Below are 24,492 nucleotides of genomic sequence, written 5' to 3'. Positions count from 1 at the left end.
AAGGAACTATCTCCTACAATATCGAAGGGTATGCGAGGAAAGATTTTCAGATCGGAGTAAATAAACCCACACTTTAATGATCCTTCTGGTCCAGCTTTGCCAAGTTCTGTTTTAAAAGTTGACACTCACACCCTAAATGTCATGTTTGCTTCCTAAAGCGGGACTGTGTGTTCCCAAGTGGACACGGGCAGCGTGGAGCGCGGCCCGGGCCCAGGGGGAGGAGGACGGGGGGAGCGTGTGCCCACCTAGGCAGCGGCCCGCAGCACAGCCTCCCCTCACCTTCCTGAAATGCGACAGTCCAGCTGCTAAAACAGAAGGTCCCAATCGGAAGACGAGAGGACACCAACCAGCCCGGTGTGTGGCATGTGAGTAGTCTGGAAAAAAAAAAAAAAATGCCAGAGAGAAGAAATAGTGCAAAAAACCCCAAAGTGCAGTTTTTGAGAATTTAGCGGTGAAGGGGTAACAGCGACCGAATACGAAGGATGCCAGGTTTAGGGGGCAGGCTCCCACCTCAGATCTCCGCCTGAGGCCACTTTCTCCGGGAAGCCTTCCGGGACGCCCCCCAGGAAAAGGTGGGTACCCCGCATTTCCCTCCACTCCCACCACAGACCCGCTCTTTGCCTGTCTGCCTGCCCCTCCCCCACGGTCCCCCCTGTTGGAAACCCAGCGAGGGGACTCGGCCTACCGCCTTCCCTGCATGCCTCCTGCTTCCGGTTCAGTCGCTGGCAAACAGCAGGAGCTCAGTTAATTTTTCTTGAATGAATGAATGAATGAATGAACGAGCTCCCTCTGGTTCAGTTTTCCACCTATGTCTACGGCGCCCCTTCTCGCTCCGAGGCACGATGGCACCCCAGGCGTCGCAGGGCATACCTGACTCGACTCCCGGCCACCCCATCTACTCACGAGACCTTTGTCAGGCCCAGCCTCGGTTTCCTCATTTTGCGCGGTGCGTACGGAGATAGCCACGCGAGGGTCTTGCGCGGACTCAGTTGAGTGACGTCTGTCAGGCGCCTTTCGTACCCCCGGGACGTGCTACCAGCTCTTTGAACGCTGAGTTCTTTGTACAACCCGGGTCCCGTGTGTGCAGGCGATGTAGGTGGCGGTCGTCGAGAGTGCCTCGTGCGGGCGGGAGCAGGCGCCCCTGGCCAGGCATCTCCCATCCCTCCCAGCGACCAGGTCCACCAGCGAAGCAGCGAGGGCCCCCTGCCTCCTTCCTGGGAGACACCCAGGTGCGGCCGGGCCTCTGACTGTGTTCAGCTGCGTTGGGGGGACAGTTGTTTTCAGCCATAGTCCGTCTCGAGGTGGCGTGGCAAGGCCTAAGGCGCCTGGATCGGTCTCTTACAACCCGGGTACCCCGTCAGCATCCGCTTTTCGTTTCGGAGTCCTTTGCAGCGTGACTGAAATGAACAGAATTACTATTTGCATCAAGGCAACTTGTACTTTCGAGCGTAACCGTCATACTGTCACCACAAAGATGAAGCTTAACCCAGAGGCCGGTGACGCCTGAGGAATCCGGTGCACGCTCCGTGCAGGTCGGGAGCTGGTAAGGAGCCGGAATTTGCTCTTAACCCAACGAACTCTGCTCTCCGGCCTCCAAAAAATGTCACAGGTGGCGTTCCTCTGGGCACTCGGGTGTAGACCCCGAACTGAAGACGAGACAGGATCATCGGGTACCAGCTGTCCTCTGATCTCTGTTTCCCGGGTAGCCCTCAAATTCTACTCGATTATAGATGTTCTATGGATATTAGTTTCAAGCCAACACATACAGCCCACGTGTGTGCCTCCCGAGCCATTTGTTTGTTTGGCTTTTCACGCGACTGCAGCGGAGATCTTTCTTTCCTGCACGCACACGTAGGCATACGCGCACACAAACCCTCCTTAATAGTGATTTGTTTTCATTTCTCTGATAACTGGTTTTGATGAAGCTTACTTTGTCTTGTTGGCAGCAGACATGGTTTTATCTAGCCGAGATCTGTGGCTCTCAAAACGTCTTCCGAAGCAGAATTGTGGAGTATAAAATGTGAACCCGAAATTTACATGCCTTATTTTCAGAATCTTGAAAACATTTCCGTGAGTTCCCCAGTGCTCAAAATTTCCAGCCTGAGATATAACTGCCTTACGGATTCGCATATCAGAAAAAGAGGTCGGGGTGCCTGGGTGGCTGACTCGGTTGAACGTCCGACTTCGGCTCCGGTCACGATCTCACAGTCTGTGAGTTCGAGCCCCGCGTCCGGCTCTGTGCTGATGGCTCGGAGCCTGGAGCCTGCTTCCGATTCTGTGTCTCCCTCTCTCTCTGCCCCTCCCCGTTCATGCTCTGTCTCTCTTTGTCTCAAAAATAAATAAACGTTGAAAAAAATTAAAAATAAATAAATAAATGTTAAAAAACTTAAAAAAAAAAGAAAAAGAGGGATAGATATTGTAAGTATGAATGGATACACAATAAAAAATTTACAAGTGAGTCTTCAGAGAGCTACTGAATGGGGAAATCTGTTGGCAAACGTCTAGTAGATTGAGGCATTTAACGTCAGATTCATAAGCTTGGGGGGTGGAAAGCACTTAAAATATATTTTATATGATTATGTACGTGTGATTTTTCTTGGAGAAAGGATTCACAGGGTGCTGTCTTTAAAAATTAGATTTTAAAAGAGGTCTGTGATCCAAAAATGTTTAATGCTATGAAGTTCAATGAAGTGGAAAAAATCTTACATTTGCAGAAAATACTGTACATTGGTGTTAATACCGTTTTAAGAGTTTATGTGCAGAAAAAATTTAAATATAGTCTTCAAGTCTCTCTCTCTCTCCCTCTGTCTCTTCCTTTAGGATTAACCTTCCAGAACACACAAGGGATGAGCCTGCTCCTTCTAGGATGGCCACAGTACCTCTGACTTTGGAGCAAGCAATTCAGACTCACCACGTTGTGGTTCGCTCGTGTCTCTTCTCTGCCCGGGGGTTAGACGATACAGTTCCCGGGCGAGCAAAGGAGGATTCGAGTGGGAGGGAAAGCAGGGGACGCTGGAGGATGGGAGGTTGCGGTCAGAACGGGATGCCCAGCACCATCTCTGAGTCTGAGCAGCTCTGGGCAAAGCCCAGAGGTAATAGAGCAAGCACGTGCCCTCTGTGGAGTAGGGGCAAAGGTCATGGAAATTTCGAGGCTGAGAATTAGATGGGTCAGCAGCCTGAAGAGAGGGAGATTCCCAGGATAACAGCAGGGGTTGGCGGGGGGCGGTAAATTGTTTTCTAACTCCTTGGTGAATAAGAAAAATGGCCAAGAATTAGGGTCCTGAGAGGCGGTGGGTGCACTTGGCCGTGGCACTTGGCCTTTGGAGTTTATATGTAGTTTTCCCCTTTTCTTCGTTGCAGGAGGCCAGGACAGCAAGGCGATATTGGACCAACTACGTGGACCAGGAATGAGACAGTAGCATCACCTTGATGAAAAGGACAAAGAAATGTTGAAACTCCCAAAGAAGCAATTAAATGGCAGATTTCTTTTTCTTTAGTTCAAAGTTATGATAAGCAACAATAACATCATCCACTAAATAACATACTTGTTATAAACGTAACATTTTCCACACAGAAGCCTGGAACCATGAATGAGAAGACGTAGAAAAAGGAGAAGAATAAAACTCACAGAGGGATGAGATCATGGAAATTAACAGATGGAGAAAATACCTAAGTATGATTTATATGGTTAAGTAAGTTTCAGGAAAAATTTTTAAATTATGACTAAGCACTAGGAGGAGACTCTAAAATGAATCAAGATGTTTGAGGGGCGCCTAGGTGGCTCAGTTGGTGAAGCATCCGATGTAGTAGGCTCAGGTCATGATCTCGTGGTCTGTAAGTTCGGGCCCCATGTCAGGCTCTGTGCTGACGACTCAGAGCCTGGAGCCTGCTTGGGACTCTGTGTCTCCCTCTATCTCTGCCCTCCCACCCCCCCACCCCCCACCCCTGCTTACACTCTGTCTCTCTCTCTCTCTCTCAAAAATAAATAAGCATTTAAAAAAAAAGATGTTTGAAAAAGAATGAAATAGAGCTTTTAGAGTGGAAACATAATAAATAAAAAATACTCAATGGGGGGCTAAAGAATAGATTAGACATACCTGAAGATAACATGAGTGAACTACATAGATCAAAATTATCCAAATAATAATATTTGGAATTATCCAAAATATAGCACAGAAAAACAAAGTGACAGAATATATAATAACAGAGAGGTTAAAGGAAACAGAGGCTCTAGTGAGAAAATCCACCATACGTTTAATGCTGGCTTAGTAGAAATACCTGAAAGAATGGGGAAGAAGAAATACCTGAAGGAAAAAATTTAAACATTCCAGAATCGATGAAAGAAAGTAATCCTTCGATCTAGGGATTCCCAAGGAATCACAAGAGCAATACGTAAAAAGAACAGCAAATGTAAAATGAAGTTCTGTAAAGAAGCCAGAGAGAAAAGACCGATCATTACAAAGGAATAACAATTAAAAAGACAGATGACATCTCAGTAGCAACAGTGGGTAAATTATTTCAGTGAGAAGAAATGGAAAACTTAAATAGTCCTATAGTTATTGAATGCATCGGATACATAATTTCAAAAGTTTCTCACAAGGAAAATAAGAAAACTCCAGGCCCAAATGGTTTCACTGGTGAATTCTCTAAATACTTAGGAAATAATGTCATTATCCATCTATGAACTCTCTAGAAAATGTGGAGAGAAGGCACATCCCCCAACCTTTTTGTGAACCCAGCATAAACTAGAAGAAAACAGAAGCTGATCGCATTCAAGAATGTAGTTGCAAAAGTCCTAAACAAAATACTAACAGAGCCCAGTAACATAGAGTTCAATTCAGTAACTTCTTCTCTAATAAAAATAATAGCAAATTATGAATAAGAAGAAAATCACTTAATCTGTTAGTGTATTTAAAAGTATTTTTGTAAAAAAATGTACTTGATGGTGAAATGTTGACACCGTTCCTTTCGAAGTTGGGAACAACAGAAGGATGCCTGTGCATCTCATTTCTATTCAAGATTGTTCTGGAAGTTTCACTAGTATTATAAACAAGAAAAAGAAAGAAAAGCTGTAATGTTTGTAAAAAATTAAAAAAAACAGATTTTTAAAAATAGAAAAGTCCTGAAGAACATAGAAAAGCAAGAATGCATCCTACTTTTCTGGAAAATGAAAGTAACTACCTAGGATTCAATTTGGAAAAATGGACATAAGCCCTTTGTGAAGAAAAAAATGATCAAACATCATTGAGAGACATTGAAAAAAGACCTGAATAAAAGGAAGTGTGATGGTCTTGAATAGAAGTACCGTGCAATTTAAATGGTGTGAGTTCCCCTCAATCTAATCTTTAGATCTAATGCAAGTTCAATAATGTTTCATGGAAGTTGACGAGCTAATTCTGAAGTTCATGGGAAGGAGGTGCCAGCTGGGACAGGAGGGACACACCGGAAACAGAAAGTAGTAAGGGGCGGGGCTTGTCCTACACATCAGGTCCCGATTTAAAGCTCTGTAGCAATTTAGGGGCGCCTGGGGGGCTCAGTCGATTAAGCGTCCAACTCTTGACTTCTGCTCAGGTCATGATCTCACAGTTCGTGGGTTCGATCCCTGTATAGATATGGCTCCTCACTGATGGTGTGGAGCCCACTTGGAATTCTCTCTTTCTCTCCCTCTCTCTGCCTCCCTCTTTCTCAAAATAAATAAATAAACGTAAAAAAAAAATCAGACTCCAAAGTCAGACGCAGAACGGAAACGATGTCTGGCAGATTTGTTGTTGGTCTCTGCTGAAACAGAGGACGATTTAGCGAACGGTGCTGGGACGATTGGTTTTCTACGTTGAGACTGGATCTCTGTCTCATCTCACGCACAGAAGTCAATTCTCTATGGATTAAAGTCCTAAACGTAAAAAGACAGGACTATGAAGCTTTAACAATATAAGAGAGTCTCTTGGGCTGCCGGGACGGCTCTCTTAAAGGCACAAAGAATGTAAAATGAAAAGGACAGTGTGATAAATCTGACCATGTTGAAACTGAGATTTTCTGTTCACAAAAAGACAACATCAAGGACAGGAAAAGTCGAGTCACAACGTGGGAGAATGTTTGCTTTTATAAAATCGACAAATGACTAGTACTGGCATTTAAAAAGAACTCCTGAGGGTGCCTGGGTGGCTTCGTTGGACAAGCATCCGACTCTTGGTTTCAGCTCAGGTCATGATCTCATGATTCATGAGTTCAAGTCCTGCACTGGGCTCTTGCTCTCTCTCTCTCCCTCTCTCTCTCTGCCCCTTCCCAGCTCGCATGTGTGCGCTCTCTCTCAAAATAAATAAATGGGGGCGCCTGGGTGGCTCAGTTGGATTGGCGGCCGACTTCGGCTCAGGTCACGATCTCACGGTCCGTGAGTTCGAGCCCCGCGTCAGGCTCTGTGCTGACCGCCTAGAGCCTGGAGCCTGTTTCAGATTCTGTGTCTCCCTCTCTCTCTGACCCTCCCCCGTTCATGCTCTGTCTCTCTCTGTCTCAAAAATAAATAAACGTTAAAAAAAAAATTAAAAAAATAAATAAATAAATGAACTTAAAAATAAATAAATAAACGAACTCCTGTAATAGAATTTTAGAAAGAAGATTCAGTGGGATACTCAAAATTCTTTGTAATCAGGAAAATGTAATTCAAAACCATAACATTCTTTGTATACCTATCAGATGGGAAAAATGATAAAATTGGACGAAGGCCCGTGTTGGGCAGGCTGCAAAGCGAGTGGATGCTCGCTCACTGCAGGTGGCCTCTAAAACTGGTTCATCCGAAAAAATTCGGATATTCCAGAAATTCTACAGGTGGATATTAACCCAGAAATTCCCTTTCGAGGCTTAAAACGCAGCTGTGGAAACTCTTGCGCAGGGGGCATCAAAAGATACGCGTCAGAATCTTCTCATGGATTCATGAGACTGACAGGGAGATCCGAACCCTGACTAGATTTCTGATGACATTAAGGAATTATTTTTTGGGGGGGGGTGGTTTTGATAATGGTGTTACGGTTAGGTATAACCGGAAAGAATCCTGTCTTTAAGGGATACACGCCACACTATTTCTTTCATGGGTGAGGATCGGACATCAAAGTGATCTGGAGGTGTCGGAGATGGGGCGAGGGGTCCGATGAAACAAGACGGCCCACGAGTATGTCTCATTGATGCTGGGTCATGAGTCCACGAAGGTTCACCAGGGGATTTACTCTCTAGGCAGCGTCTAGGCCCGCTCGCTCAGCCCCGATGCTGGCTCGCATCACCGCACCGTCTTCGGGAACGCGATGCAGCCAAGAGAGCCAGACCCGTGGCTCCAGGTAGTGAGGGCCCCCCACCCAAGCGGGCTGACGCACCCCATCTCTTTTCCTTTGCTGCTCACGGGGTGTCTCTAGTTGATTCAAACCTTGCGATCCGAGCCTCTTCACTTGGCCTGTGAACCCTTCTGTTTTGTGACTTCTGCGACGGCTCTGCTGGCAGTGAACTTGAAGGCTGTATCTCTATCAGAGTCGCTTCCCACCGTGTCACCACCGGGCGCCCCCGGAGCCCAGCTTGGCTCGAGTGTCTGGGGCTGGGGAGGGGTGTGGAGGAGGAGTTGATTTTGACCGTTGTGTTGAGAACGGACCACGGGGCAAGATGGCTAGGGAAGCCGGATGCAGGTAAAGAATTTGCTAGATTGGGTCCAGGGTTTTAAGTAAGCCAAGGATTATGGCAGACAGTCGAACAATCGCTCGATACGTTTGTATTTTTCCGAACGGAAGGTGTTCCCAAGGGATCTGTTCGGCACGTTGCAAACCCGCAGACTCGATCTTCGGTAGGTCTGTTACTTGGAGGGCTTATTTTCAAAAGACTCAAACAACAAGCGGTGGCCCAGTGTTGGGCACGGAGCCCAGCGATTTTCGGAGGACCTCTCGCACCTCGGTGCAGAGCCGAAAATGGCACCGATTCAAAACGGCATCTTATTAGCCCTCACAAACCTTTGCACGGAGCCGGCATACCTACGTCACAAATTGTGAAAGAAACCCAGGCTACAGATGTCAAGTGATTTTCTCGGGTGATGGCCGTAACTGACCCGATCTCTAATCCCCTACCCAGGCCAGCTCGCCAGCGGATGATTCACGTTATTGCCTGTCGTGAAAAGTAACAAAATCCCCCCATCTTTAAGTTTTAATTAGGTTTTCAATTTTAACACAGTTTTTGTTTTGCCCCAAACATGAGCCAACAAGTTTCCGTAACACTGCCAGGGTCCTTCACGGCCTTCGGTCTCAAGAACCTTTCTCGCACCCCGGTGAAGAAGCTATCACAGTAGCGTGGTGTTTCCAAAAGCCTCCCTCTGGGATTAATGATGATGTCAGAAAGCTAGACGACAAGCAGACGAGCAAAGACCAAGAACGTGACTTGACTCTCCCTACCCCTGTGTTGGAGTCACCTTAGTCTGCTAGCATAACGTGCGATTCTTGCTGTGTGACCCTGGGGAATTTCTCTACCTCTCAGATCTACATTTTCTTTTACTACGAAACATTTTGTTTATTCATTTATTTTTATTTTATTATTTATTTATTTATTTATTTATTTTTTAATATTTTAATGTTTATTTTTTTTGAGACAGAGAGAGACAGAGCATGAATGGGGGAGGGGCAGAGAGAGAAAGAGGGAAGGAAAGAGAGAGAATCCCAAGCAGGCTCTGCACTGTCAGCGTGAGACAGATCATGACCTGGGCCAAAATCCAGAGTCTGCTGCTTAACCGGCTGAGCCACCCAGGCGCCCCACTATGAAAGAATTTAAAGGGGGAGGCTAATAGTGCTGACGTTCCCAGGGTTCTGTGGGATCGGGACCAGGAGAATGTGTTTAGCCCTAAGCTCTGGTCGGCTTTGGCCCCTCTTCCCTCTAGTTTCCGACACCTTTGACCGCACGGCCAGCTGTTTAAGGATTGAGATGTTCCTTCTTCGGCCCCTAGTTTACCGTCGTCCTTCGTGTGACTATCGCGTGTTTCAGATTTCCAAAGTATTTAAGCTGACCCTTTCCCCCTCCCCAAACGCACACACCCCAGGTTCCTTTTATAACTGGAATGTATGCGCGTGGCGGGCGACAGGGGGACGGTGCGTTTGTCTGCACTTGCCATGTGCTTAACCTGGTCTAGTGGAAACAGGATGGGTTTAAACAGGATGGCTTCTTTACCCCAAGCCGTAGTTGCCTGAACCTAAAGGAGAGGCTCTCAGCACCCCCTGCCCCACCTCCCCGGGCAGGGCCGCCGGCGTCCAGATCATGGCTCGGGGACAGTGGCCTCCGTGAACGCGAATTCCTCCCGCTTGCGTCCGGGGGTGGGGGGCTGGGCTGGGGCGGGGGCGGGGGGGACCATCCCGCAGGCAGTGTGTGTTAGCACGTATGTAGAAAGGGCGGATTCTAGTTTCCGGAGGACTTTCTTCCCCAGTGGCTGTGTTGAGAACCACGGATGGAGCGTCTCTTCCCGCGGCCCTGCTGAGCCCTCCCGTGGCCCCATCAGTCTGCTACTTGACCCGTAGGGAGCTCATACTTTAGGCCCTCCCTCCCCATCCTTCTGAGCAGACACGAGGGGGCCAGGCCAGCACCCCCCACCCCCAGCCCTGCCGTCTTCTGCCTCCTCTCCTCCCTCGGGCAGGTTTCTGCCCGGCTCTGCCTCTGGCCTCCCTTCTCTCGCCTGCCCCCAGCCAGCCATCCCCAAACTCTTCTTACAATGTGATCGCTCTCTTATTCTTCCTTGTTCGTTTTTGGTCTTCATCTGCGGTGTTTACGGGAATCCCTACAGGAAGCCCCCGGAAGGGTTCCACTACGTTCACAGGCTACACTGCAGACCTTTTCAGGGCCTTCCTATCTATCCTTGTAGATGCTGAAAGCCCATGCCCTTCCGAAAGTCTGCTCCGGGCCTCACCCCCATCCCTACTACCTGACTGCTGCCCCCCTTCTCTTCCCACATCGTGCACTTAGCACGCCTGTCTCGCCGTGGAATGTCCTGCCCGCGTGGCCTCGCTCTTGCTAGATCGGGGACTGTGTCTTTGAGTCTCTGCTGTCATGAAAAGCAGACTCCCTCCTAGCCACACATCCCTTGCTGCTTCTACAAAAGCTCTGTCTCTCTTCCACTCCCAGGCCCGGAACCCTGCCCTGTCCCCAGGGCCACACCCCCAGGCTGCCTCTGCTCTCTCCACGCAAATGTCAGGTGTCCCAGCTCTGAGCCCGAGCTGCTGCGTGGCCCTTGCAGCAATGAGGACAACCCTTAGGACAACGTCCACCCTCACTGCTAACTAGTGATTGTGGCGACCAGAGCTGGGCAGGCCTGGGCACGCATCTGTGTCCCCAACATTCTTTTCTACGAGACAATACATTTGGGATCTCATGTTGCTTTCAGTAGCGAAATAGGAGTTTCCAAGACATAGGTGCAGATGTAGAGAAGGTACAAAGAAAGGAGACAGCAGGTCCCACAGTGTTAAGTGTATAATCATCCCTTAGATGATGGAGTGGAGGCCCCATCAGGGCTTCTTGAGTAATTTTAAACGGGGTGGGGTGGGGGGATGCTCTGATCGCTTTCACACTCACTTTGTTAATTTCTCTTCCTTCTCTGGGCCTCATTGGGTACACAGTTTCCACAGAGAATCCCTCCTTCACGTCTTCAAGACAATGGACTATTTGAGCCCATGAGTGTGGGAGCCTGCACCTGGCCTGTGACTGGGCGTCCACGTCCACACATCGAGGCCACAGAGAGCGAGCCCCAGGCACGGAGGCCTCCCTATTTAGGAGGAGTGAGTGCGGAAAGCAAGTGGTGTGGAGCTGAGTGTTGGGGGCTAAGGGTGGTGGGATTATCTAGAAGGATCAGAGGAAATAATAAACTATACGAACCAGAAGACGAATCCAGAAAACTGCTGGGCCTTCTCAGTGAGACCCAGAAAGCTGTGGCCTCTGAGAGACAGAGCCCCGGGGAGGGGAGCCTGCGAAAGAGGCCAGCGAGGCCACGGAGGGCGCGGGGGCTGCTGGAAGGCCGCCACAGAAGCGAAATCTCCATCGGAAGCGCTAGACCCAAAAGGGACACTGAGACGAGTGGACACTTCGAGAGCCACTTACGACGTGCAGAAAGGCCTGGGGGCCACAGCTGCGGGAGCCAGCGGGGTAAACAGAACAGGCCCCGGCCAGGGGCCGGGTTGGATGCGGGGAGTCCCCAGAAGACAGCAACTGTCGGCTGGACCGACCACGGAAGGGCTCCCCCTGCATTCGAGGGACGTCGGGGGAAAGACACCCCACTCACACACCATGGGGAAACCCGTGCCCCGCAAGCATGGACAAAATTGAGCGTCCCCACAGAGAGCACTCGAGCTCCCACCGCGGGAGGGACGGCAGCCCGGCCGGCCCACGGAGCCCTCCTCCGCAGCCTTGAACCCGAGGGGACCTGAGCAGCCGCCCTGGAGTTTTAAGGAGACGCGCCCCAATCCCAGGCCCTGAGCCTCTCACCAGGCTTGTTTGTTTTTAATGTGTGAACTCCCGTCAGGCAACCGTGCACGGTCATGTGCCACAAAGCACACAGAACATCTACTGAGGACGTATTTGGGTTGAAGTGCTTCTCCAGTGGACCGTCCTCCAATCCAGGGGCTGTGAGGGCCGTCCCAGCCGGCCAGGGGACAGCAGGCCGCAGCTCAAGATGGCAGCCTGACCGTCACCTTCCCGTGGCCGCACTGAGCTGGGCCAGGGTACTCAGAAAAAGACAGGTCCCTGTTCTCCTCCACAAACCACAAGTGCCCCCCAAACAACCCAATGGACTTAACATTTTTTTTTAATGGTGAGGAGTCCAGAGAATTATATTATGGAACTCTACGAACCATAATACAATTAATTGGGTTCCTTTCAACGGGAGAGACAAATAAACCAACTGATGACACAAATGATTTGCTATTCCCCACTCTATCTACATTGTTTTAAATTTAGGACTTGCCAAAGGTTTTGGCCGCCGGGCCTGACCAGTACGGGAGAGTGAGCTCGTCAGAAGGAAAAAAATGAACACAAGTGAGGAAAGGCCAGCAAAATGTGAATAGTGGTTAGTGATGGAGGTTTTTATTTTCACACACACACGCACACACGTATTATGGGTATACATAAATCTCTATTATATTCCACACTGAACAGAAATTTTACAATCAGAAAGTAAAAGTTAGTTTTTCTCCCAGAAAAGGAGGGGTCCTACAATGCTGTCCCCTGCCCCTGCCGGCCTTGAGCCTGCTTTGGGACATCGATACCTACTCCTGAAAGACAAATGGTTTTGTTGCTTGAAAAGGGTTGGGCCTGGGGAAAATGGTTTCTGGAAATTGAGGGGTGTGCGTGTGTGTGTGTGAGAGAGAGAAAGAGAGACAGAGAGAGAGATTTCTTGTAAAGTGTTTGCTAAGTTATTTTGGGGGTGACCATTTGCATTCTGAGGTCCAGCCATAAGACCTTTTGCAGATTTTCCCCTGAAAGGCTGGGCTTCCCAAGGAAAGACAGAAAGACAGACGTTGGGACAGAGCAGCCGGCCGCACCTCCTCCTTCCCAAGGAGGCACATTGTTACTAACCCGGAATCCTTTATAGCTGGGCCTGAGGAAGTTTTTGGCTGTAAACTGTCATGCACGGAAGCCTTCAGTGAAAGGGCTGGAGAGTTGGAGACGCTTCTCCTGGGAACGGAGGAACAAAGATCCAGAAGACAAGGCCCAGAAAGGTGAAGACAAAGAATCGGTGGTGGAAAAGGAGAGTGCTTCCCAGCTCGGCACAGTCGGGAACCCCCAGCCCCTAGCTGCACCAGCTACTGGGGCCGAATTTCTGGGTGGTGTTCTTGAACCCTTGGGACGTTCTTTGTGGAGGGTAAAAACGGCATTGCAAGGCTTTGAAGCTTAACATTCTTTCCTGATGGGGTTTTATTCTTAGCTGGTCGTGCCCCCTCCTGTTTGTGGAGCCCGCTGAAATCAGAACCATAGTTCTGGAACGATCTCGAAACCCTTCATCACCAGGAGCTCTACTGGGCTTTGTGGACCACACCGACAGAACTCGCGCCTTACCGGTCAGGGGGCGTTGGAAGCGCCGCTTCTGATGGGGGGAGGGCTTCAGAGAGCCTCGATTGCCGGATCCCCTCCCTTCTTTCTCCACCTCACACCCGGCCTCTCCCCTTTAGGACAAGTGCGGACGCAGAAATGACCTTTGACACATTTTAATTCTCTCGAAAAAGACTCGCCCCCAAATCCCAAGGCCCAAAGAGCCGGGTGGATGGCCACTCGGGAGGGCCCGGCTGTCAGGGGCAAATGAGGTCCTTTCGGTGCCTCTTTCCAGAAGGAAAATCCTCCCTCCCCCCCCCCCCCCCCCTCGGCTCAGCCCCTTGGGAATCGCCTGCGTCCTAGACAACAAAAGAAACCGAGAAATGCGTACAGGGACGAGGTGCGCTGGGCTTCCCGGCTCTTCAGGACCCATTTGGAGAGGGGCGGAAACCAGCTCTGGAAACACGCTATCTCCACCCCAGGGGGGCGGCGGGCGTCCCCTGTACCCCCAGGGCTGGCTCCCGGGAGGCGAAGGCCCGGATCCCTCCCGCGGCTTGCCCCGGCAGGGAGGGGGTGGCCGGGGCGCAGACCCCGCGTCCTGCCGGGAGAGCCCCCTAGCTCGGGCGCGGGGCTGTCCTGCGTGGGCCGCCCCACCCGATGCACTGGCTCCCCCCCAACCCCGGGCCGTGGGGGCGGGGTGCGCGCGGCGAAGACCCGGGAACCGGCTGGAACCGCACGCTCGGGTTAGAGCGGTGGCCATGGGGTTCAGAGGCGCGCAGCCGGCGCTCGGACCTGCTGCTCCTCCTCGCCTCCCGGGCTCCCGTTTTAGGAGGAATGTTATTGTTTAAAGAGACCTCATTGAACTATTTCCTGCTCATTGTCACCTTTCCTTCGCTCTCCTGGCGGAGGTTCTCACCGAAAGGTCATAAACCACCCGCTCCCCACGCCGCCGGGCGCTGCGGCCCCCCGGGGCCTGGCGGGGAGGCGCACCCCGAACCCTGCTCTCCCGGGAGCACCCTGGCCAGCCTCCTCCCGCGCCCACCTTCCGCGGAAGGAAAGATCAGACCACAGAAGCCACGCAAACCCCCAGGTCCCACTCAGTGCACGCGCAAACCCCGTCATCCAAGTCCCGCGTTTACGCAGCAGGCGGGAAAACTTCCTAAAGGGACCCGTTTGGTTGATTTCTGAGTATTTCCCTCTCTGGGCGCGGAGCCCACCGTCGGGCAGAGGCTCGGGCCGCCCAGGCGCGGGGACGGGGGCGCCGGGTGGGCCGATCCCCGGTCTCGGGCGCTAGCGGAGCGGAGGGACCCGGTCCCGCGGGGCGCACGACCGGGCGACACTGCGCGGGGGCGCGCGCCCTTCTGCGGGGGCCGGGCTCCGGGCGCCGGCGGGGCGACCCCGGGCCGGCCCCCGCGCGACGGCAGCCCCTCGGGGACGCGCGGGCAGGGGCCCAGCCCCGGCGCCCGGCCCCGCGGCCCCCGCCCCGCCGCTTTGATGGAGGCGCAAACGCTTGGGGGAGGGCGGGGGCGGAGGGGCCGGGCCGGGGACGCGTCGGGCCGGGGCCCCGGCTGACAGGAAGCGGGCGCGGGAGCCCGGGGTGGGTCCCCCGGCGTCCCCAGCCCCCGCGCCGGGTCTGAAATGGCCGCGCGCGGCCAATGGGCAGTCGCCCCCGCACTTCAAAGGGCGCGCGGCCCAATCGGCCGCTCCCCTCGGCGGCCGCCGCGGCCCTATTTATGGGAGGGGACGCCGGTGCGGTCCCCGGAGACCTACTCGGGTCGTGCGTCGCGGGAGTTCAAGTGGAAGAGCCTTCCCCCCCACCCCTCTCCCCCGCCCCCTCCCCCCCCAGGTCGCGCTCCTCGCCCTCCGCCCGGGAGCCCGGCGCCGTCTCGGAAAAGCGGCCGCCGGCCGGCCGGGGTGAAGGTGGCTGTCGCGTCGCGAGTCGGGGCTTCGGGGGGCGGCGGGGAGGGGGCGGGCGGGAGGATGAGCTCGCCCGGCGCCGAGGGCGCGGGGAAGAGCCTGCAGTACCGAGTGGACCACCTGCTGAGCGCCGTGGAGAGCGAGCTGCAGGCGGGCAGCGAGAAGGGCGACCCCACGGAGCGCGAGCTGCGCGTGGGCCTGGAGGAGAGCGAGCTGTGGCTGCGCTTCAAGGAGCTCACCAACGAGATGATCGTGACCAAGAACGGCCGGTAGGCGCGCGCGGGGCGCCCGGGGGCCCGGAGAAGGCTTCCTGCCGGGGACGGGGTGGGGGTGGGGGGGGGTCTTTCTTGCTCCCTTCCGCTCGCTCGGCCGCGGAGCCCGGTGTGCCCCCGCCGCCACTCTCCTGAGGTCTTCCCCGCGGAAGTTCGGGAGGCGTCCCGGGGACACGCGCTTGCCCCGCGCGCGGAGAGCCCTCGGCCAGTGCTCCCCGACCCTGCCTCCGGAGGCCGTGAGAGTGCGTGGGGGACGCCTGGGGACCTAGGGGGGCTCTGGGAAGCGGGGGCGTGGGGGCTTCTCTCTGCCCCCACATGACAGCCGCCTCTGTCCCGGGTTGCGTGCCTTCGGTCCAAAAGCTCCTCTCTGGGGGTCCTCCTGCCGCACTCCTTCCTTTCCAGGAGGATGTTCCCGGTGCTGAAGGTGAACGTGTCCGGCCTGGACCCCAACGCCATGTACTCCTTCCTCCTGGACTTCGTGGCGGCCGACAACCACCGCTGGAAGTATGTGAACGGAGAGTGGGTCCCGGGCGGCAAGCCCGAGCCGCAGGCGCCCAGCTGCGTCTACATCCACCCGGACTCGCCCAACTTCGGGGCGCACTGGATGAAGGCGCCTGTATCCTTCAGCAAAGTCAAGCTCACCAACAAGCTCAACGGAGGGGGTCAGGTAGGTGTGATGGAGCCCGCGCCGGGCAGGGGGCCGCGGGGCCGCACCTTCCGCTGGCGGAGCCTTGGGAGGGGCTGTGCTTGCGCGCCAGGTGACCTCTGTCCGGGAGAAACTGCCACCGCCGGCCTCAATTAAGCCTTCGGTGTTGTTTATAGGAAAGCGATGAGGGCAACAGCAAGGTCTGCAGCGCGGGGCAGGGGGCAAAGCTTCCCCTTTGAAGACTCAGCCGGTCTGGGTCTCAGGCTGGGGGGAGCTTTTGCATTCAAGCCCTCCACCGCCCTAGGGGCAGAGAAAATACCAGCCTTGAGGGGCAGTGGTCACTTTGGAGCTAAATATGGGCTGCCGTGTGGCCGTGTGCTCTGAACAAACTTGTAAATTTGGCATTTTCTGAGAGCCCAACCGGGAGACCCCAGGTTCAAGCGCCTCGCACACAAGCCCAGGCTTTTAAAGACGTCTACTTCCATCCTGGAAGCATTAACAGGTTACTCCACCGGGTCAAAGGAGTTCATGATGGGCATTCATTGCCTCTACTGGGGTGTAGCATCTCACATTCCTTTTTTTTGTTTAACACGAGTCGTGGGAAGCAGTGCCCGTGGGGAAACCCGCCCACTTACCAGCAAAGAGACACTTTGCTGTGAGCTACACGGCTCTGTGCACATCGCGTGTATTTTTCTCCTCAGCAGCAGGGCAAGGGACGTTTCCTTATCTGAAGGTCTGGTTTCTCTGCTTCCCCCAGATCATGCTGAACTCCTTACATAAGTACGAGCCTCGGATCCACATAGTGAGAGTTGGGGGCGCCCAGCGCATGATCACCAGCCACTGCTTCCCGGAGACCCAGTTCATAGCGGTGACCGCTTATCAGAACGAGGAGGTGAGCGGCGGGGAGGCGTCTGGGTGGGCGACGTTCCCTCGGAGCTCACAAAGCATGCAGAGACTCTGCGTGTGGGGCACTGGGGCATTTTAGCCTGGTAAGTAAGGCCTCATCAGATAACCTGCCATGAGCGTAAAATCGGCCCAGAGGGGCGAAAAGTTTAGTCCCGGTCCTTGGCCAGGCCTTTTGCCCTTATTTCTCTGTTAACGCGTCTAAAACTAGAACCATCTACCAAATGAATCTCCGAACGAAAAGAACAAAACTTTTAGGTGAAGTGCCGTGCGAATTTCTTGGGAGCAAGATGAGGGAGGGAGGGAGGAAATCTTTGGAAAGCGTCCTGACCGGCATCCGGGAGGGGCAAGAATCCGCAAGGTGCCCAACACTGGTCCCTGCCTGTAAATCTCAAAGTCTGAGCCCAGCGTGCAGACGTTGTGTGATGAGCTGGTTAGGTTGTCCGTGTTGGCCACCTGAGAGCCCTGGAAGGTCGCTCTTTCCTAAGCGGATCCGGGTTATGTTTTGAACCACGTTTGTTTGATTTCTGTGCGCAGAATGTTGTCAGCCGCGGGTTAAACTTCTTCCCGTGATTTCCGCTCAGAAAAGCAGCTTTTAACAACGTACTTTGTGAAATGTTCCCATTGCTCAGCCACCTCAGACCCAAACAGAAAAATCCACCGGGAGGGGGTCCGGTTCTGTCTGAATCTTTAAAGGGACGCACTGATGTTTCCCAGTTTCCTGGTACCAAACAATCCTCCGGCTGTGTACCAGTAACCGTGAATTCTTGTTTTTCAGATCACAGCTCTTAAAATTAAATACAATCCGTTTGCAAAAGCTTTCCTTGACGCAAAGGAAAGGTGAGAGGTTTCTAACTTCTACCCTGCGGGCCAAGAAATATGCAGAAAGAGGAAATATTTCTGCAAATGCTGTTTTCCGAAAGTTCTCCTTTTTGACAGTTCGATGCGTTGTTTTGGCAGAAGCGATCACAAGGATATGACAGAGGAGCCTGGAGACAGCCAGCAGCCCGGGTACTCCCAATGTACGGTTTGTTGCACTCTGTCTCAGCGTCCCTTCCCTCGGGGACTAGGCAGCTGAGGGCCGGAAGCCGGAGGGGCGAACCGCGGCGCGTTTGGGGAAGTTGACCGCCCTTCTGCCGTGCAGGGCACGTGGGCCCATGATGTTGAGGCTCCTTTACTACTGGTCTTCACCCTCGATCCAACTGGGAGGGCTGTGGGTGCCATTCAGCACCCTTGACCAAGAAGCCCAGGGCGAGTTTACCTGGGGTCTTTTGTCCGGCTCCGAGGCAGCTCGAGCCAGGGCTGGGTCGGATCGCTGAGATCTTGGTGGGTGGCTGGACCCTGCCATGTTGGGCAAGTGGAGAAGCCAGCTCGTTAGATACGGTTTCTCTCTTTGTCAGCGATAGGAGACTGGAGGGTTGTGTTGGGAACGATGCTCATGAGCGGTGTGGTTTTTCCCTTGGCCCGTTTCGGTTCCAGGGGTGGCCGTCACCTGAGGCTGGTTTTAGAGGGAACGGCGGCTTGTAGGCTGGGAAGAGGGCTCCCAGTCCAGCTCCCTTTTCCAGTTGCACCAGCCAGAGCCCGGGGGTGCGGGTCTAGAGAGCCATCAGGAGGCCAAGTTCTGTGTAGCTGTCCTCTCTATACAGGGATGGGGCTTGGAATTTAAATAATGGACAGAAAAGTTCGCGTTTGCCGCTTCTTCCGGAGGCCGGATAGACCAGCATGGCACGTTTCCAGTCTATTTCTTCTTTAACCCTCTTCTCGGCCAATTTAACAAACAGCTCTTTTAGAAGAGCATTTGAATGTTGTCCCAGGAATTGTTTGTCATTTGGAAATTAGAGCCAGAATAGTTGTCCCTGTAGAGGTTGCGTTTCTGAATTAAAAAAAAAAAAATGCCTTAAAAACCAGTGACTGGAGAAGAGATTGGAGGGTGAGAGGCGGGCCTGGTGTGGAGGGAGTGATTCTCTGATGCACGACGGGGAGAACCTTGAGCCTAAAGCAGAAGAAAAGCAGGAAGAAACTGGCTCCAGTGGGGACACAGCTCCTGGGGCGGGGGAGGGGGTGGCGGTAGGAGCAGGTGAAGGGAGGGGAGGGGGTGCCACGCGCGTGAGTCGCCCCGTGTGTCTTGAGCGTGTCTGGTTCTGAATTTCATCTGTTTCCGCCTTTTTTCATGCTCAGCAGTTAGGGCCTGGAAGCTGACGGGCCTCGGAAGGTTCTGGGGGGTCGAGGCAGAGGGGGTGAGGAAGCAGCAGGTGTTGGCCGAGGCTGGGGTTCCCCGGCCCTTCTCGGGTGCCCTGTGGCTGTGGAAACCCTCGTCCGCCTATGGCCTCTCGTGTGGAGCTGAAGCCCAGATGCCTCGGAACTTGATCTGGGGACTTGGTGTTAGACGCTATGAGTCCTCTCTTCGTCGGGGACCCCTCGGGAAGACACCCCCGGTTTTCTGGTCTCAGCTGTCCTGTCCTTTAAATAAGGGAGGTATGCAAATGCCAGTTACTCAGCGCTCTTTTCTCACAGCAGGGGGGTGGCTCATCCCTGGAACCAGCACCCTGTGCCCGCCCGCCGCCCCCCACCCACAGTTCGGAGGGCCCCTCTCACTTCCCTCCACTCACGGCTGTGAAAGGTACCCCGCCCTGAGGAACCACCGTCCGTCCCCCTACCCCAGCCCTTACGCACATCGGAATAATTCTCCAAGTAAGTTCTAAGTCGCAGTAGACCCGGGCTTTGGGGGTGGATGGGAGACCGCGTCTGGAAAGGCCTCTATCGGTAGGATGGGTTCTGGAGACCAGGATTGGAAGAATGTCCTCTGGAGCGGACCCAAGCCAGCCCCTTAGTGGCTCAAGACGGACCTTCGTTTCGCATCCCGCCCACCGCTGGCTTCGCACTGAAGGTGTGAGGTCCGGCCCAGGGGGCTTGCGGTGCTGAAATGCATCTGTTTTTCCTGAGCTGCGGGTCTGTCTCCGGGGGCCCAGGTTTGGATATTTTATGGACCCCTCTAAAGTGATGATGCTGGGTCAGATGGGCGTGAGAATTACTGGCTGAACCAGACCCACGCGTGATTTTGCAGTGTCTCTCCAAGTGTGGTGCCTGGGCCAGCGGCGCGGGCATCACCTGGAAACTACCCCACACCTACTGAATCCGCAGTCTTCCGGCTGATCCTGACGAGCGCTTAAGGACTGTGAGCACAGGGCTGGACCCCTGACATCCCTTCCCTAACTTCCTCTAACACCATGCACGGCTAGACTTGATATTGTCTGGCTCTAAAAAGAGGAACATAGTTAATGAACACCATAAAACAATTAAGCAATTAAAGCTGATTTGAAATGAAAGGAGCTTATTTGGGAAAGAAATAGTCACTGGGACTTGTTCAACCAGCGGCTGGACCCTGAGGTTAGAAGATCGTATTTTAGTTTTGTCTGAAGCAAGTGTTTCTAAAGTCCTTTCAAATCTTAAGAAATAACGTTTTCGGAAAAGACAGGCTAAAGTTACATTTATTATTTTTTTTAACGTTTATTATTGAAAGAGAGAGACAGAACGGGAGCCGGGGGAGGGGCAGAGAGAGAGAGAGGGAGACACAGAATCCGAAGCAGGCTCCGGGCTCCGAGCTGTCAGCCCAAAGCCCGACGCGAGGCTCGAACCCACGAACTGCGAGATCGTGACCTGAGCCAAAGTCCGATGCCCCTGTTTATTTTTATTTTTAAAGATAATTAATCCCTAGGGCGCCTGGGTGGCTCAGTCGGTTGAGCGTCCGACTTCGGCTCAGGCCATGATCTCGCGGTCTGTGGGTTCGAGCCCCGTGTCGGGCTCCGTGCTGACAGCTCGGCGCCTGGAGCCTGCTTCCGATTCTGTGTCTCCTTCTCTTTCTGCCCCTCTGTCGCTCACGCTCTGTCTCTCTCTGTCTCCCAAAAATAAATAAACGTTAACAAAATTTAAAGATAATTCACCCCCCATCCAGTGGTTGTAGGATTCCGTTTCTATGGGGCATCTGCTGATCTAAAGATAAAGAAAAGGCTTGGGCTGACTTGGATGCGTTTTCCAAAACAGACGTACGGCCGTAAATATTTGCCTTTGATGACCAACGAAACAGGCCAATGGCGTCCATAACGATGGCTTGTCACCTCCCACAGCCTATTCTGACGATCCGTCTGCATGCTTATCCATGCTCCAGTCCCGCGACGGCTGGCCCAGCCTGGGAACGCCTGCCCATACCAGCATGCTCCCCGTGGGCCACAGCGCCGGCCCGCCGGCTGGCTCCAGGTAACGTGTGTCCGGACATGCTGCAGAGCGTCCTGGGACCCCGAATGTGACGTCCTGCCGTTTCCATCCTTGGTCTTTATTCTGCCCTTCACCTGGGGGCGGCTGGGCAGTTATTTGTGGCCGTACCGCTAACCCGGGGATCCCAGGTTGCGTGACCACGGTGCGGCATGGATAGAGATATAACAGGGAAGCCAGGGCCCCCATCCTGGCTCTGGCACTTACTAGTTCCTGCGAAGGACAAGTCTCTTAAACTCTCGGAGCCTCGTTTCTACAAGAACGCCAAATGACCCCATCTCTTTGTCTTTACAGAGTTGGGGTCAGCAGGTGTAATCTGAAGAAATGTTTCTAGCGCCTTTTTTTGAGAAGAGCTATTAAATTAAGGGAAAAGGTGTAGTTGGTTTTCCTGTGGATATAGGACCAAAGTCCTTAACGTGGTTGCTGGTAACTAGTAAAGAACAATGGATGCTTTATTATTAACTTGAAAATAATGTAGGGGGAGATGGGCTTAAAAAATCAAGCTGATTGGGGCGCCTGGGTGGCGCAGTCGGTTAAGCGTCCGACTTCAGCCAGGTCACGATCTCGCGGTCCGTGAGTTCGAGCCCCGCGTCAGGCTCTGGGCTGATGGCTCGGAGCCTGGAGCCTGTTTCCGATTCTGTGTCTCCCTCTCTCTCTGCCCCTCCCCCGTTCATGCTCTGTCTCTCTCTGTCCCAAAAATAAATAAAAAACGTTGAAAAACAAAAATTTAAAAAAAAAAAAAATCAAGCTGATTGGTGAACATACGGAGGGTTTTCATAGGGTTATTATAAAAAACTAAGACAAAGTTGAAAGTCAACTCTCATTTTCTACCGAAGAAACAGGCTCAGGGATATTAAATGATTTGGCAAGTTGGTGGCTCACAGTAGAATGAGTCTGTAGACAAGTTATCTCGACTTCGAAAGCAGTGCCTTTATTCTATTTAGCATATCATACTATGCCTCAGATCTTAATTCTTTTGTCTAGGAAAGAATTCTTTGATAATAAGAATCTAAGTGTCTGCCTGTAAAAAATAAAGCAAACAGCGCTTCAGGTGCGTGAAGCAGCCAACTTTTCAAGGGCGGGACGGTCGCTTAGAAACCAGCACAGAAATGGAATCACCTGCAGGTTACAGACCCCTGGCAGGGGGGGCACCCCACAGCACCATCCGGACTGGGCATCTCAGAGCCATGTGTTCTGTCTATAAACAGGGGGCGGTAGACTACTTCCTTCAACTCAGGGTTGTTTTCAAGTTCAAATACAGCTGAAATACAGCACATGGCTCGGTAAGCATTATAGCACCACGTAGAGTAAGGTCGCCTTCATTTATAGGAAGACGTTTTCTCCAAACGATTTTAGCAGGTTTGCAACCTGCTGACGTCTACGTTCCCAGACCGAAGGGTCTAATACCGATGTGCAACCCCTCCTTCCACGGATTGGGACACAGGCTCGAAACTGGTTACAGGCCAGTGTTCCCTGACGCAGCTAGGGAAGGGTGGGGCTCCGGGTCGGACTCTCAGACCTGTTCTTGCTGCACCGCGCCCCGCTGGCGGGCATCGCTGCCCAGGACAAGGTGCAGGGGACCTTGTTTTGGAGTCCTTGTTTTGGAGTCACCGTCAGAAGCACCTTCCAAACCATCATGCTTCAGGAGGGTGTTGTCTGCCTCTCGAGGGTCGGTGCAGTGGGGTGTGCACCTGAGGGTCGCCTCAGGGTGTGGTTGACTAACAGAGCGGGTGACCTGCTTGGAAGACGCCGTCCGCGCCCTGGTCAGCACTCGGGTCGTTGGCCGTTGCTGTCCCTCCCGCAGCCGGTCTGGGGCCCCGCTCCAGGTCTGTGCCTGACTGTCTCCACGTTTGCATTTCAGCCAGTACCCGAGCCTGTGGTCCGTGAGCAGCGGCTCCATCACGCCCGGCGCCCAGACCGCGGGGATGTCCAACGGGCTGGGCGCCCAGTTCTTCCGGGGACCCTCCGCACACGCAGCGCCTCTCGCCCACCCGGTCCCGGCCTCCCCCTCCTCGGGATCCCCGCTGTACGAAGGGGCCCCCGCGGCCACAGACATCCCTGACAGCCAGTACGACGCCTCGGCCCAAGCCCGCCTCATAGCCTCGTGGACGCCCGTGTCGCCACCTTCCATGTGAATCGAGGCCTGTGTCGTAAACGACGCGGGACTTCGCTGTGGCAGCCGCAAGTGCGGGTCCGATTCACCTCCCGGGTACCGAGGTGGCCGCTCCTGGGTTGAGGGAAGGAAACAGGCCCCGTCACCCTCCCTTTACGGTTAGGAGGAGGGACACGTGTCCCGCCGTCCCTCAGGAGTGCCGTGCCCGCCGCGCACCCGCAGTGAACTCTGCACGGAAGCAGCGCGGCGGCCCGAATTTACCGTGATTTGCGATAAACGCCATTTGCTGGGGTCAGACACGTGGCGTTTCTCATACGGCACGTGCAGCCTCGGCCCGCCAGCAGTTGTAAACCCCACCGGTCCTACTCGTGCAAGACAGGTGCACACTCAGTTCTCTTCCTTGTGGCTTTGGAGGACTTCCCAGACCCTCTGTGGCGGCGGTCACAGCTGGGCCTGTGCCGGGAAGGACAGGATAATGTCACAGCCGAGGACAGCAGGTTGTAGTTGAAATGCAGACTTGCCCGCTCTGCCCACTAGAACGTGTTCATTTTGAGCATCGGTAGTTAACCTCTTGTGTTGTTAAACCTACGATCGTTTATATTTGTCTTTTAAGTAGCCAAAGACAATCAGCAGGAGGCCTTTTTCTGCAAAATAAAAGCAATATCCAAGTTTGGTTGGTCTAGTTTTTATTCAGACTCCTCTTTTTGGGGGGCGAAAGTCTGTGACGGCTGGTGGCAAAGACCTTGTCCCAAAGGAGCATTGTAATCTGTTGTGAACCTTAATGCTTCGTCTAACGAGCTGCAGAGCTGCGTGTGAACTGCGTGTATTCACTCGTTGCTCATTACCACAAAAATGCAGAAGGTGATAATTGACTTTCAAGAGAGTCAACACCGAGTCGTGGGGGATGGCATTGTGGGCGATGGCCAGCGCTAACATGAACTGACACAAAGCGACAGTTGATATGTGGGAACAATAGGGCATTTGTAAATATCTTCCCTGCTGGCGTTCTGAGCAGAGAACCAGACGGCTCGATCGGGGCAGTCTTTCCATCTAGTGGCTGAACGCTTAGTTGGATGCTGCGTACTTGAACCTCCTATTCAGAATTGCCAAGAGCTACAGATGGCCAGTCCGTCGGAGCTCGGCCAGTAAGGTGACACTATGGACACACGTGGTGTCGTGGACGTTAAGGGTGAAGAGAAACGAGGCAGAGGGGCTTCGAAACTTCCCGAGGGAGTGGGAGTAGTGTTTTTACAAGTCAGCACTGCTAACTTTTTAGTGCCCTTGGTGAACTCCTTAGGTATCATGGCCAGGGGCCCAGCCCAATGCTGGGGCTTCCTTCGGCTCCACTG

At 53.4% G+C, this 24,492-nt stretch overlaps 1 protein-coding gene across 2 annotated transcripts; it reads left to right on the top strand.

The window, feature by feature from the left end:
• The first annotated feature begins 15,003 nt into the window (after window positions 1-15,003).
• TBXT (T-box transcription factor T) lies at window positions 15,004-23,816 on the top strand. 2 transcript variants are annotated; one of them, XM_042985367.1, is made up of 8 exons: window positions 15,004-15,209; window positions 15,615-15,879; window positions 16,616-16,750; window positions 17,540-17,601; window positions 17,722-17,783; window positions 19,279-19,452; window positions 20,886-21,015; window positions 22,892-23,816. In XM_042985367.1, exons 1-8 carry the CDS (start codon window positions 15,004-15,006, stop codon window positions 23,163-23,165), a joined length of 1,308 nt encoding a protein of 435 aa, XP_042841301.1. In that variant the 3' UTR covers window positions 23,166-23,816. The 2 variants fall into 2 exon arrangements, with proteins under 2 accessions (XP_042841301.1, XP_042841299.1); XM_042985365.1 differs by having other exon boundaries at window positions 19,276-19,452.
• Window positions 23,817-24,492: the final 676 nt, after the last annotated feature.

The sequence above is a fragment of the Panthera tigris genome, chromosome B2 (genome assembly GCF_018350195.1).
Source record: "Panthera tigris isolate Pti1 chromosome B2, P.tigris_Pti1_mat1.1, whole genome shotgun sequence".
NCBI lineage: Eukaryota > Metazoa > Chordata > Mammalia > Carnivora > Felidae > Panthera > Panthera tigris.
This window is presented reverse-complemented; position numbering and strand designations above follow the sequence as displayed.

Bases quoted from the DNA above. Each gene is read 5' to 3' on its own strand.
- TBXT (XM_042985365.1), top strand. From the start codon at position 15,004: ATGAGCTCGCCCGGCGCCGAGGGCGCGGGGAAGAGCCTGCAGTACCGA. The intron at 17,602-17,721 runs GTGAGAGGTTTC...TTGTTTTGGCAG, and splicing joins TTCCTTGACGCAAAGGAAAG to AAGCGATCACAAGGATATGA. The intron at 17,784-19,275 runs GTACGGTTTGTT...CTTTTCTCACAG, and splicing joins GCAGCCCGGGTACTCCCAAT to CAGGGGGGTGGCTCATCCCT.